This window comes from Vulpes vulpes, chromosome 1, assembly GCF_048418805.1.
Source record: "Vulpes vulpes isolate BD-2025 chromosome 1, VulVul3, whole genome shotgun sequence".
Lineage (NCBI taxonomy): Eukaryota > Metazoa > Chordata > Mammalia > Carnivora > Canidae > Vulpes > Vulpes vulpes.
Window position 1 is genome coordinate 155836978 of NC_132780.1, and position 13414 is coordinate 155850391.

General features: G+C 41.4%; 2 protein-coding genes and 1 long non-coding RNA gene across 5 annotated transcripts in view; 2 read left to right on the plus strand and 1 right to left on the minus strand.

Annotated features, from left to right (window-relative positions):
• The window catches only part of LOC112914096 (uncharacterized), a 51253-nt gene extending 48272 nt beyond the window's left edge, over window positions 1–2981 (minus strand). For both annotated transcript variants that reach the window (XR_011996718.1, XR_011996717.1), the window contains exon 1: window positions 2338–2981. This is a non-coding gene — a long non-coding RNA (uncharacterized lncRNA). The remainder of the gene's footprint in view (window positions 1–2337) is intronic.
• Window positions 2982–3262: 281 nt separating this feature from the next.
• On the plus strand, window positions 3263–6910 carry LOC140595212 (uncharacterized). Its single transcript, XM_072734900.1, has 2 exons — window positions 3263–3397; window positions 6770–6910. The coding sequence occupies exons 1-2, from the start codon at window positions 3359–3361 to the stop codon at window positions 6863–6865; spliced, it is 135 nt and encodes a 44-aa protein (XP_072591001.1). The 5' UTR covers window positions 3263–3358; the 3' UTR covers window positions 6866–6910.
• Window positions 6911–7178: 268 nt separating this feature from the next.
• Window positions 7179–11841, plus strand: PTP4A1 (protein tyrosine phosphatase 4A1). Of its 2 annotated transcripts, none has more exons than XM_025991114.2 (5): window positions 7179–7317; window positions 8349–8441; window positions 8760–8890; window positions 9864–9938; window positions 10384–11841. In XM_025991114.2, the coding sequence occupies exons 1-5, from the start codon at window positions 7213–7215 to the stop codon at window positions 10499–10501; spliced, it is 522 nt and encodes a 173-aa protein (XP_025846899.1). In that variant the 5' UTR covers window positions 7179–7212; the 3' UTR covers window positions 10502–11841. The 2 variants fall into 2 exon arrangements, with proteins under 2 accessions (XP_025846899.1, XP_072590989.1); XM_072734888.1 differs by having other exon boundaries at window positions 10388–11841.
• Window positions 11842–13414: the final 1573 nt, after the last annotated feature.

A 13414-nucleotide genomic window follows, 5' to 3' on the forward strand; every position in this document is an offset into this window, starting at 1 on the left:
ACTGTGTTTGTGTCCCTAAATTTTTAGGACACTTCTTCTTAAATACAGGAATACTTAAGATTGCCTGTCTGACACCTAGACACCCTCTAGGGTATTTGCCTCTACTAAGTATAGTTGGCATATTATGCCTTGCAGTCTGTTTGTTTCTGGGTGGATATCATCACATTTGATCTATCATTGCAATGGTAATATACATTCTATATTGAATTTTTATTTTTATATTGAATTTTTTTTAATCAGATTTCCTCATAGCCCCAAATCATCATTCTCTAGTGTCAATCAGTCTGAGGAGATTGAAAGGGATGAAATCGTCCACTCTTTTTATATGTCTATTATAACTGGAATCATTCTATGTTTACTAGATCTGCCACCCCTGTAAGGATATCTCTATTTGCTATCATCAGAATTTACTGATTTGTTGTCTTCTGCAGTGTTTCATCTTCCCTAAGGATCTTCCTCATAACTGTCTTATAGTCATTTTTATCTCTCAACTTTTGGATTTTGCATTTTGAATATGCTGATAAAAAGTCCTGCCTACCATGATGGGACATGTTGGACATGTTTTGCTGAGAAAAGTAACTTACAGCTGGGGATCTTATTTAGTAGGAGAAGTCTTCCATCTCAGGGCTTCTTCTGTAGCTTAGAATAAGCATTGGATTTCAGCTTTGGGTTTTCTTACCTCTGGATGTCTGGACCACTATTTGCAAACATGTTGGCTCAGTCTGGAGGCCTTCTGCTAATAAATGCAGGTGCTGATGCTCCAAATGAAGGTTAGTAGGTCTTCAGACCACAGGAGTCTCCTGACCAGTATTGGGATTGACTATTATTTGCTGAGAATCAACATCTTTACACTATTAGGCTGAGAAGACCATACACCCTTAGGACTGTAGTGAACCACCATGGCAGCTGCCAGAGTGATAGGCCGAGAGCTACCCTGAGAGAATTTAGCAAACTGGTCAGCAAGACCATATTTGTACCTCGTTTAAAGCGTGTTCTTTCTCTCAATGGCAAAAGCTTTCTCTAGTTTTCCATCCTAGAACTAGGTCCTTTTCATAGCAGAAGAAGAGGGTACACCATCTGAGAGACTAAGACCTCTGGAAGCTGACTAATGTACTTGTGAGTTTGAGCCTGGCTTTTAGAGCCTGATAAGCATAGCTGACTGGATACTTCATGTCAGCAGTACTTGTGGTAATTACAAGATGTGTGCATCACAAGGCTCACAACTTGCATCACAAGTTCTACAAGAAAACTGGCTAATACTGATTTGGCTCTGCTTACCATTTGTTGAGTTTATATCTTGTCCCAGCAAATTCATTTTTTGAAAAGTCATTACATGAAAAACTTTCACCACTCCAATTAGCATCACTGTGCTGACCAACTTTTGGAGTGAGAGCAGCTGATTGAATGTTTTTCAGCTGCACCATCATATGCGTTGGTCAAGCTTTTTGTTTATTATGAAGTTAATTCTGCCCATGACACACACTATTAATATTTTTCTCTTAGTGTCCCATTAACATTTTAACTTTATCAAAAGTCTCTGTCCTATGAAAAATTTTAATTTTTATATAATGAAATCTGCCCTTTTCTTTGTGACTTGAGTTTCTCTGACCTACTTAGGAAGGCCCCTCCCACCCCAAGATTTTTTTCACATAACTTTCTGACGTAACACTTTTAAAATATTTACTCCTTCAAAGTTATTTGGAAAAGGACATTGTTTCTCAAGCTCTTTAGTTTTCCTTGATTTAGGGGCATTCAAAAGTTTCCTAAGCGAGTAATTTCTTTAAAGCGAAGGTGATTTTACTTTTGCTTCTGTAAAAGCCTGACCCAATTCCTTTTTTCAAAAGTGCTCACTTTGTTTACAGAGTATATGTTTATAAGAATGCTGAATAACGACCCAAGCACTGTCTCTAAATAATAGTACTAGTAAGTCCTAAAATGCTGCAGTACACTGACCGAGAACACAATAATCTGATCCCTAAAGCCCTTTCCAATCAATCTACTGCTCAGTGAAAACAGCAAACAAAAGGCCTCGGTGTTAGTAGAAAACCCGAGTTCTTCATAGCCAGGTAAAAGTCCTATTTGGTCCCTTCCATCAAGTAGAGGAGAAAGGGGGTTTCCGGATTATAAGTGACAAAATTGCCCTTGTGTAGCACAAAACAATTACGATGAGGCTTTACTTCGTAAGGGCCTAAATCATGAACACAGTGGAGCCACAGAACTGAAAATGAACCAAAAAAAAAAAAAAAAGCTTTAGCTTTGACGCAAAGGATTACAGCAGTCCTTGACATAACCAAAGATTCTTAATTTTTAAAACGCTTCCTTTTAGCAATGACTAACCTTTCATTATCTGTGACAACACATCAAGTGAGCAGCAGTACAAAGGATGCATGTGATTTCGAAACGCCACGACTGAGCCAACTGCAGTTGCCCGCGTATGTAGTATGGAGGCGTGACCGAAAAAAGACTCCGGGGAGCGTGGGGTTGCATCCGCCTCACCGGGGACTCTCCCGGGCTCCCCCAGCAAAAGTTTGGGAAGTGCCCCCGGGGACGAGGGTTCACCTAGCGCAAGCCTAGGGCCGTGGCATCCACGGGGTTGAGTCACCGGGTCCAGCGGTCGGTCGTGCGACATAAATACGATTTGATGACGGAGATGGTAGTGGCGCAGGTGCCAAGGTAAACCGCTGGCACAGAGGACTGTGGTTTGACTTCGGGCAGAATAAAGTAGGGTCGCAGCTGAGACACACTTCCAGCCCTCAGGGATCGCGTTCTAAGTGGAGGCAACTTCAAAGCTCCGCACGTGACCTGCGCGCGCCCCTCGGCGGCTTTAACTATGACAACCGGGGTTTCCGGCCGATCCCCTGGAGGCTCCCACCGCTCGCCCACCCCAGGCTCCATCCGCCCCCGGGTCCCCCCCGCCTGCCCCGGCCCTCCCCCCGCTCCGCCCCGCCCCGCCCCGCCCGGGAGATGCTACGACTCCAGCACTTCGCCATTCATCAACCGGTTCACACCGGCAGCGGCCGCCGCGCGGTGACGTCCGCGGGGGACGGGCCTCCGCCCCCGCTCGTCGGCGCTCGGCCCGGGGCCCCCGGCCCTGATTGGTCGCCGGGAGTTCGCACGTCGCGCCGGCTATAAAAGGGAGGGCTCGTGACGCAAGGGCGCCTCGCCGCGCGTATTGGCTCCCTGTGCTGCGGGCCGGCCGGGCTACGCGCTCTCCTCGGAGCCGCTCACTGCATGGTCGAGTCTGGTGCCCCCGCCGCCGCCTGCGAAGCCGCCGCCGCCCCGCGACGACCACCGCTACCCCCTGCCCTGCAGCCGCCGCCGCCGCCGCCTGTGTCGCCGCCGCCTCGGGACCGGCTGTATGATTAGGCCACAATCTTCAATGAGTAAACATATTCCTGTGAGTATCCGTCGCGCCGCCGCCCCTGGGGCCGGGGCTCCGCGCCCCCCCCCGTCCCCACCGTCGCCTTTGTTCGGAGCCCGGCGTCCGCTCCCCACCGCCCCGGCGCGCGGTTCCGGTGGCCCCCGGCAGCGGGGGCCCGGACGGCGGGGCCGGCCGCGGGGAAGCGGACGCCGGGGTCCACGGCGCTGCGGGGCGGCGGTTGGCCGCCGAGGCACCGGCTTCCTCGTCCCTGCCGAGCCGGGGGCGGCGGGGGCGGCGGGGGCGGCGTGGCCGGGCCTGCGCGGCGGCTGGGGCGGTTTCGGCCACCGCCGCAGGCCGGGCGGGGCGGCACAAAAGCCGCTTTGTGACCGCCGCCTCCGCCCTCGGCCCTCCGGTCTGGCGCGCCCGTCCGGGGCCCGCGGGCTCCGCGGCGTCCCGAGGCCCCTTTGTTTGGCCGAAGGAGAGCGGCCCGCCTGGGGAGCGGGAGACGTGGCCCGGGGTGGGGCAAGGGTTGCGCGTGTCACTGCGGAGCCGGATACGGGGAGGGCGCGGCGGCAGGGTCGCCACCAGACCCGGGCCGGCGTGGGGTAGGCGGGGCGGCCGGCGAGGCTGATAACGGTCTCGGCCGAGAGGGCTCCGGGGGTGGGGGTGGGGTGGGGTGGGGCGGGGGGGCCGGCGCGGGACGCGAGCCCGGCGCAGCCACCCCTGTGCTCCGTGGCCCGGACCGGCGCCTCAGACAAAATGGCCTCGGCGCCCGCGCCTGACTGAAGGCGCGGCGCGAACCCGTGATTGCGGCGCGGACAGGGGGCGCCGCGGGCGGGCCCCGGCGCGGAGCTGCGGCCTTCGGGGGCTTTCCGCGAGGTGCCGCCTTGCGGGGGCCGGAGCGCGGCGCCGCTGTAGGTGAGGAGACCGCCTCCCTGCCCCGCCCTGCGCCCCGCGCCCTCCGCCCTCAGCCTCCACCTGGTAATTCGAGCTGTTCCGGATTTAACGCCCCACTTGGGGCTGTGGATAATGGGAACAAGTCGAGTCTTGTCCTTTCTCTGGGGCGAGTCGGCGGAGAGATGGTCTGGGTCTGAGCGCCTTGGAAACTGCCAGGACTACGGTTGCACGGAAGCGAAGGAGTCCGCGGCCGGGCACCAGTGTGCGCTTTGCCTGCCAGTCTTTGGGGCCCTGGATGGCGCCTTTTAATCGGGGACGACTTAGAACTGATCCTGAAATCCTTGGTGTGATGTGCTGTTTGCCTGCTTTTTTGGCTTGTGGCAACAGTAGCCAGCCAGAGCCAGAATTCTGAGGTTTATCTTCTATCCGTGGAAGCCTTGTGCCATTCCAAGAGCATTAAGTTATTTGCGCTGTAGTTGGAACCGCCGACCTGCCTGGGATCCAGATTCTGAGGCAACGCTTCCTGTTACTCTTTCCTTTTTTTACGAATTTTGTTTGATGGCAGTAAATCAGTTGAAAACCAGAAAGCTAGGTAGTTCCCAGGAGGAAAGCAGCATTTTATGTATGCTCTATGCTAGATGCGTTGCCCTAAGTAGATCTGGGGCAAACTTTCCAACAAACTCTTGCGCACAGTGATTAGACGGATTAAGGGCTTTGACTCCGCAGTCTGAGAACCAGACTTAAGCTGCACAGAAATTGCTTTGTTTCCCCCCTCGCGTGTGTTATTGTGATTATATCCAATGATAGGTGGGAAGGGAAAGAAATGCCTTGGTATTTCCGAGCTGCCTATTGTGGATAGTTTTTCCTGTGGCGAGGAAATTGGTAATGAGGGAATGCTTGGGGCAGAACAGATGTTAGGGAGTTGCGGTCACTGCTCCGTCGGTGGAAGTTCCCCCCCGGCCACTGGATGGCTCCACTAAGTGATTTCTGTTGCTTTCTCTGCCTACTGATGAAACTAGCCTCTGTGAATAGAGAGGGCCAAATTCAGCTGTAACAGGAATTTTAGCTATTAAGCGTGAAAGTCCTGATGTGAGATACTGTCTTTCTCAAACATCTGCTTTCAATTGAATAAAGATAGAATCTGTAAATCAGAATACCGAGCTACGAGTCCTTGCACTTAACAGCTTCACAAATGACTTCTTTAATTCATTGTGTGTCCTGGAAAGGCTGCCAAAATTCATTTATTCTGAGGAAGTTAATATTTAGGATTTGAGGTGAAAGTGTAACAAATTACTTTCCAGATTACTGCAGTCTGTAATAGAGCCACGTCCTTACTGGTAGTCACTAATGTTTTAACCCAGCTCGCGAATACATGAAGGTACAGTCTCTGAGGGCTCATTTGAACAAATTTGGAATTCGGAAAGTTCTCTTTCTTCTGAGACAACCTTGTAAGAAATGGACTCTTGATTTAGTTCCTTTGACAGAAAAATGAAGTGGGTTTTTGACTTGATGTTTTTCAATGATCTGCCAGATCTCCATATGAATTCTTCGAAATCTAGCAAAACTGTTCTAGAAACTGTAACTAGCATGGTGCAAAATGCTATTTAAAGGTGCAAAATGAAAATAGCAGATAGTTTGAATTTAACTTTAAGCCTTTGAAATGCTTATATTTAAAACTAAGGGAATCTTTAGTTAAAAGATTTTGTTTGGTAATTTGCCCTTGAGTGTACATACAGTGTTTGGGGCAGTGGCTGGCACTTGGTGCTCTTGTTAACCTATCAGTTTTTCTTACTTCTCTCTTTACTCCTAAGCACACACAAGTTCATTAACTTCCAGAGACTCAGATAAGGAAAATCTGTTAAAAGGGAATTATAAATTAATAGGCTGCTAGAGATCAAATGAGATAGTGTTATGTGGAAGCATTTTGAAAACCAGTTTCTTTTTTTCCTCTTAACATATTGGTTGAGGGGTGCCTGGCTGGCTGAGTCAGTACAACGTGGGGTTGTTAAGTTCAAGCCCCACATTGGATGTGAAGATTACTTTAAAAATTAAAAGAAGTATATTGGTTGAGTCTTTAGAGGTGTAAGTAAATTATGCAAAGTTTTCATTAAGTTTACAATATGTAAAAATATTTTATTGGAAAAATCAATATAGAAAGTTTGTAGATTTTATAACATTGTAAAGCCACCAACTATTTAAAAGGAATAAATAATGGAAGAGTATGTGTAGGTGATCTTGTCTAAATATAATGCTGGTGTTCTTCGAGGGGTCCCTGTATTAGGTCATTAATTTCAATTAAAAGTAATCTACTTGTGAGTGCTTGTTTTATGGTTATTGATTTAATTTGCAATCACCCTTGTGTTTTTGTGGTTTAAGTAAAAGTTGAAAAGGTGGCTTGGGCCCAAATTTGAAAAGGTGATTGTGCACTTAAATACTACAAAAGCATATAACATGTTCCTTTGAATTGGAAAACAACTTTTTTCTTCTCTCTCTTTTTTTTCTTTTAAACAGCAGTTCTGTGGTGTTCTTGGTCACACATTTATGGAGTTTCTGAAGGGCAGTGGAGATTACTGCCAGGCACAGCACGACCTCTATGCAGACAAGTGAACTGTAGAAATTCATTATTACTCCACCAAGAAGCCCCCATAAGAGTGGTTAACCTGGACACAGAAGTGTTGAATTGAAATCCACAGAGCATTTTACAAGAGTTCTGACCTGGATGGGGTAAACCTCAGTGCACTTCCTTTCTATTGCCTCAGTATTACTGGATTGAAGAATTGCTGCTTCTTGTTAGGAGGTTCATTTCATTTCCCATTACTCCCAACTTCATACTCAAAGCACTGAGAATTTCAAGTGGAGTATATTGAAGTAGACTCAGTTTCTTTGCATCATTTCTGTATTCAATTTTTTAAATTCTTTCATAACCCTATTGAGTGTTTTTTAATTAAATTAACATGGCTCGAATGAACCGCCCAGCTCCTGTGGAAGTCACATACAAGAACATGAGATTTCTTATTACACACAATCCAACCAATGCGACCTTAAACAAATTTATAGAGGTAAGGTTTGATACTTTTTTTAATGTCTTAAACTGATTGCGGTTTATGGTGGGGCTTTTTATCAAACTAAACAGTTTAGGAAATTTTTACTGGTATATTTCAGGTCCCAGAAATGAAATACCAGTTTCTTCTTTAGGTTATACAGGAAAATAATTCTGTACATTTCAAAAAGGACATGTACTTGAATTAGTTTGGATTTGTAATAAGATCATCTAGTTCTTGCCTCACAGTTTGCCTGTTTTAATCTATATAAGGGCAGTATAACAGTATGATTCTCACGTACAAGAAATTTGTAGGAGGAAGGCTGCCACTTAAGAGATTATTTATGTAGTCTAATGACTAATACTGTAACCAGAGTTAGTTAATATCTTGGGCCCAATTTGATGCTTAAAAGCCGACTTTTAGCTACTAATTATAATTAGTAATAATGGATTATGAACCTTAAAAAGGCTTGTAGTTTTAAATGCTGTGGGGTCTTTTCCACTGTACTTACAGGGTTTTAGAATCTTTGAATATACTTTTTAAGGTTCTGAATTACAGTGTGTACTTTTGCTCATTCAAAGTTTAAAGAGTTAATGTAATCAATCCAAGTCAGATTACTTGTGGTCATGGGTGATTCCTTTGGATTCTATTTACCTTTGTCCCTGATTTGCTTCTGTCATCTCCATCTAGCCAGTGTTACCATGACTATAAACAACTTCCATATATGAAGGGCCACAGGATTTTTTTTTTCTTTTAACTTCTCATTTATTAAACATATGTTTAATATTCCCCTTTTATGTTATTCTAACGTTGTCATTTAAAACAAAAATTCACTTCCCAGGGTTGAGTCATGGATGTGAGTGGGTATGAAAATAAAATAAATAAATAAAAATAGAAAGATTTCACTTTCCTGTAAAACAAACATTTAGGTTATACCATTCATTCCATGATTTTCTGTCAACTAGCAATACCTTTTGGACAATTGGTGAGCAACAATAACGTAGTTATAAAAGACTTCGTTAAGTGTTTTTTATGTGTGTTTTATCCAGGAACTTAAGAAGTATGGAGTTACAACAATAGTTAGAGTATGTGAAGCAACTTATGACACTACTCTTGTGGAGAAAGAAGGCATCCATGTTCTCGTAAGTGTTTAATAGTGTCTCTGTGTTTATGAGATAGTGCTACAAAGTGACCAAATTCAAAAAACTTGATTTCTTTTTAAGTTATTACAAAAATGTGTAGCATCTTAATTTCTAAATAAAGATGAAAGCTAAGCAAAGCTTTGAAGTAATGAGATCTTTATAAAGAATCAGCATTTATTTGCATTTCATGGACAGTGGGGTTTCATAAAATACACGTTTAAGCATATTAAAATGCTTTTGAAGGTACTTGAGTGTTAGAATTATTAGTTGACATTTATATTTAAAAATCTAAAATGTTTATTCGTTCTTTTGATTTAGGATTGGCCTTTTGATGATGGTGCACCACCATCCAACCAGATTGTTGATGACTGGTTAAGTCTTGTAAAAATTAAGTTTCGTGAAGAACCTGGTTGTTGTATTGCTGTCCATTGTGTTGCAGGCCTTGGGAGGTAAGAGGATTTCTTAAATCTATTTAATGTTATTGGTCGTGATTCTAGTAAAAACTTGATTTTAGGTCTAGTAAAGATTCAGTTACCACTTTGTGAGTGAGTTTGCTTTGTTAGGTTACATATTAAACTAAATTTAAAAGTAGGTGAATGTAATAGAATAACGTATTCCAGGACAGCTGGAACTAACAAATGCTGTAGTTGTAATTTATACTTGTCTCAGTGAGCACAGTTGCTCACAGAATAAATCATGTGTGCTAGGTTATATCAATGATAACTGGAATCATTGCCCAAGCTCATTGGGGGAAAAAATTAAAAACAGTTTCTAAGGTGGTTTGTGCTGCATATGGGGTACTTTTGATAGCACTCTTGATCCTGGAGATTCCAACTCAGTGGGAACTCAACCACGTAATGCCAAAATAGCCATATCCAGATTTGTGAGTACCTACCACCATCCACACCAGCAAAAAAAAAAAAAAAAAACAGTAAAATGAACATTGATGCCCCTGGAAAGGGTGGTATGCAACTGTGTCACAATCTCATTGATAATAAACAAAAATGGAAGCAGACATTTCCAGATCTTTAGGAAAAGGAGTTCATGACCTTTAAAAAAAAAAAAAATGTTTTAAATAGTAGTTTTCACTGCTTAGAGTCAGAAAAAAATTGTCTGCATTTATCAAGATTTACCCCCCCAACCCCCACCCAAGGTTGACCTCAAATAATACAAGTCTTAATTTCTAAACTTATTTGTAACAATTAAGGGCATCATCGTTCATTTTTGGTCCTAGATAAAAATCTGAATTTGGTAGGGAAATGCTGATGCTTTATTAGTTTTGTAACATTATTGCTATAAGGTATTACATAGGAAGGGTAGTAAATGATAGTACTTTTGGGTTAGGGAATGAATGTTTAGAGCATTGAATTTTTCAGGATTTGATTTTGAAAAAGTGATTTATCAAAATTCTTACCTTACCAGAGCTCCAGTGCTTGTTGCCCTAGCATTAATTGAAGGTGGAATGAAATATGAAGATGCAGTACAGTTCATAAGACAGTGAGTATATAATGAATTTTCATTTCTGCATTGTCAGTGAATTTTATTACTGAGAAACCAGTTTTTTCCCCCACAGCCTATCTATCCATTATGTTCATTTTTAAGATAGTATTAAAACCAGGAAATAAGATCTTACTCTCTTTGCACTCCATGTAAATGCTCCTATTACAGATATTCTAATCAATAAATTTGTCTTTTCTTGGCTCTCATATAAGTGGATATATAAATTTTTGACTATTGTAACCAACACTCGAGAATTTGGGATTTTTTTAATACCCTTTTTCCATTTACACATGTGTGCCAAACTATACATTAAGAATAAAGTCACAGCATATGAATAAAAGATAAATTGCCAAGGCAGATGATAATTGGTGTATAGCATAGTAAACAGTAACATGGAGGGATTTTGCTTTAGTAACTTCATCTTTTGTTTCTCTTCATCCAGAAAGCGGCGAGGAGCTTTTAACAGCAAGCAACTTTTGTATTTGGAGAAGTATCGTCCTAAAATGCGGCTGCGCTTCAAAGATTCCAATGGTCATAGAAACAACTGTTGCATTCAATAAAACTGGGGTGCCTGATGTCATTGCCTTGGAAGTGGAACTTGAAACAGGACCTAATTTGTCATATATACATATTAGCCAATATGTTGGCTTGGTGATTAAGTCTAATGAAGCTTCCATAGGAGTATTGGAAAGCAGTTTTATCAGGCCACAAGTTTGGTGGAATTGCAACCTCTATGTTTGGGTTACGATCAAACTATTTGGACACTTAGCAAAAGTTTCTTGCTTTACAGCATTTAAAATGTGCTTATCACTTGTACCAATTGACCTTTCCTGAAATCATGCAGTATTGAGTTATGTCTTTAAATCTATTCCCATGCCAGAATCTTATCAATATATAAGAAATTTAGAAAGATTAGGTGCCAAAATACCCAGCACAATACTTGTTGTATATTTTTAGTATCATACAGAACTAAAATCCCAGGAACTATGAACACTCTGGACCTTATGTGGTTTATTCCTTCAGTCATTTCAAACATAGAAATTAGGGCCTATATGGTTATTTGCCTGCTCACTTTATGTTTACATCTCCCACATTTATACCAGTATACATCAGGTTTGCTCAACTCTTTTTTTTTTTTTTTCCTTTTTTTGGGGGTGGGGGGATTTTTACTAAGTCTTAAAATGATTATTTCATGTCTTTCTACAAACTTCATTTTGTGCTGTTATGGAAAACCTCCATTTTGAAAATCTACGTTGTACAGAAGCACATGTCTTTAATGTCTCCAGACAAAAAAGCCTTACAGTTAATTTTAATGTTTGCACTTTGGGGTGCAACTTACAGGGAGGGCCTGAAAAAAGAGTGGGAGGGGGCTATTAAGTATTTTTAGTAAATGTTGCCTTTGTCTTGTGCAGAACATGTAGAATATGCTCTTTAATTTAGTAAATATTTTTTTAAAATGTAGAGATGCTTTGTTATTGTAGCTAAAACAATTCTTAATCATAAAATTTCTGAAATTCTTGTATTTTTTTTCTTATCTGAAGTTGTTTACCAACTTATTTTTGTTTGAAGTGTGATTTTTTTTTCTCTTCCCAACCTCTCTTGCAAAAAAAAAAAAAAAAAGTGGGTTTCTGCTAATGAATTGAGCAGACATCTAATATTTTATATGCCTTTTGAGCTGTGTAACTTAATATTTGGATACTTGATAATTTGTTTTATTATGTAATTGATAAAATGGTGATGTGTATTAATGTTAGTTCAACCATATATTTATACTGTCTGGGAATGTGTGGTTATAGTTCTGTGGGAGAAATAATTTGTCAGTGTTCACCAGCTTGTAAAAATCTAGTGCGAGAGCTTAAACATCTAAATAAATAATGAAATGCATTTATCATCATTGAAATTGTTTGGCTTAAAGTTAACTTATTTTGTAGAAAATGATATAAATGAATTATGCTTCACTTAGTGCCATTTGAAGTATGTCCTCTTTTTTTTTTAACAAATGAAGGATTAAATGAAGTTGACATTTAGTAAGCTCTTTACACAATTTAAGGTCATGAGAACTGCTTAATATTAAAAATACTTTCCATTATAGACTTAAAGGTTTACATCGTTTTGAACCAATGTACTATGCTGTATGGAGAAACTGTAGAGGAAGGCCTTAATTTGAAGCTCAGTTCCACCAAATAATAACTCCATGTTGGGCAACTTCTCGTTTGCAAATAATAGATGTCTTTATAGGTTTTGATATTTGAACACAGTGTTTGGCACGTGAGGGCTTAATCACTCTTAAATTCCTTTCGGTAATCTGAAGTACTTCCTTTGCATATAGCTCTGTTAATCTAAAAGGGAAGATGTGTCTGTCTGATTTTTATTTTTAATATAAGTTACAACTGAGTAAAATGCAAAAGAAAATGGTAGTCCACAGAAGATTTTTGCTTCTGTCTCTTTATGCCAGTTTAGCACTTAGTATACACCATTGTTGAAACTTTACAGCTGGCAAAAGAGATAAGAAAAGGTCTTTGGGGATCCTTTAGTTCCTTAAATCTTAGATCTTTTGTAATCGGGGCTAGTTATTTAACCTAGGTTTTTTTATTACTGTTTTGTTATTTTTTAAACACAGCCTACCCCTGAGGGTAATTTGATAATTTTGTGTAATTGATAACTGATAATGCTATTATCACACAGCCCATAAAACAGCATTTGTTTATTGAAAGGGGATGCCATCATGATTAATGAAACATCTTGAGTTTGAAACATTGTTGGTTTGCAGTATTGGATTGTGTATATATATATATATATATATATATATATATATGGTGCTTAAAAATCGATTTATAAACCTCATCTGTACAGTATACAAATTATGAAATTTGCTTTTTATCCAGATATTTTGTGTCTTGTAAATATGACTATAGAAATACCCATTATACATTCTGGGAGATTCCTTATATCTAATAAGAAATAAAATAGAAATAATGAGGTCTTGAATATAAGAAGTTATCAAATGATGTTTGAAAACTTGGTTACTTGGTTTTGGATAACAATTTACCTCAGTAGGATGATAGTAACTGCTATCATAGTAGTAAATAGTAACTAGTTGAATAGGCCTGTTTATAGGAACCATAATGCTGACAAGTAAGTAATGTGAGTACTGAATCATAACAAGACACAATGCAGTCTTTTAGTTGAAAGCAAAACCTAGAAATAAGGTTGGTCATTTTTCAGTGCAGGGCAACCATTTGTTACTCCTAAGCCCCCTTTTTCCTAGAACAGTGCTCTTATTCCCACACCTTCACACAGCCCTATGCCTTGAAGTATCCAGCCCAGGCATGTGATCACATCTGGTTACATCACCTTTCTAGCCAGAGCACTTCAAAATGATAATGTGGTCCCCATCAACTTGGCTTCAGAATCTTGATCTCTGGGATTTATTTTTAAATGTCATTCTATTCATATGTTTCTAGGCCCTTAAA

Excerpts from the sequence above, each read along its gene's own strand:
- PTP4A1 (XM_072734888.1), top strand. The coding sequence starts at position 7,213 with ATGGCTCGAATGAACCGCCCAGCTCCTGTGGAAGTCACATACAAGAAC. Across the intron at positions 7,318-8,348 it reads CCTTAAACAAATTTATAGAG|GAACTTAAGAAGTATGGAGT; the intron begins GTAAGGTTTGAT and ends TGTTTTATCCAG. Across the intron at positions 8,442-8,759 it reads AAGAAGGCATCCATGTTCTC|GATTGGCCTTTTGATGATGG; the intron begins GTAAGTGTTTAA and ends CTTTTGATTTAG.
- LOC140595212 (XM_072734900.1), top strand. The coding sequence starts at position 3,359 with ATGATTAGGCCACAATCTTCAATGAGTAAACATATTCCT. Across the intron at positions 3,398-6,769 it reads CAATGAGTAAACATATTCCT|CAGTTCTGTGGTGTTCTTGG; the intron begins GTGAGTATCCGT and ends TCTTTTAAACAG.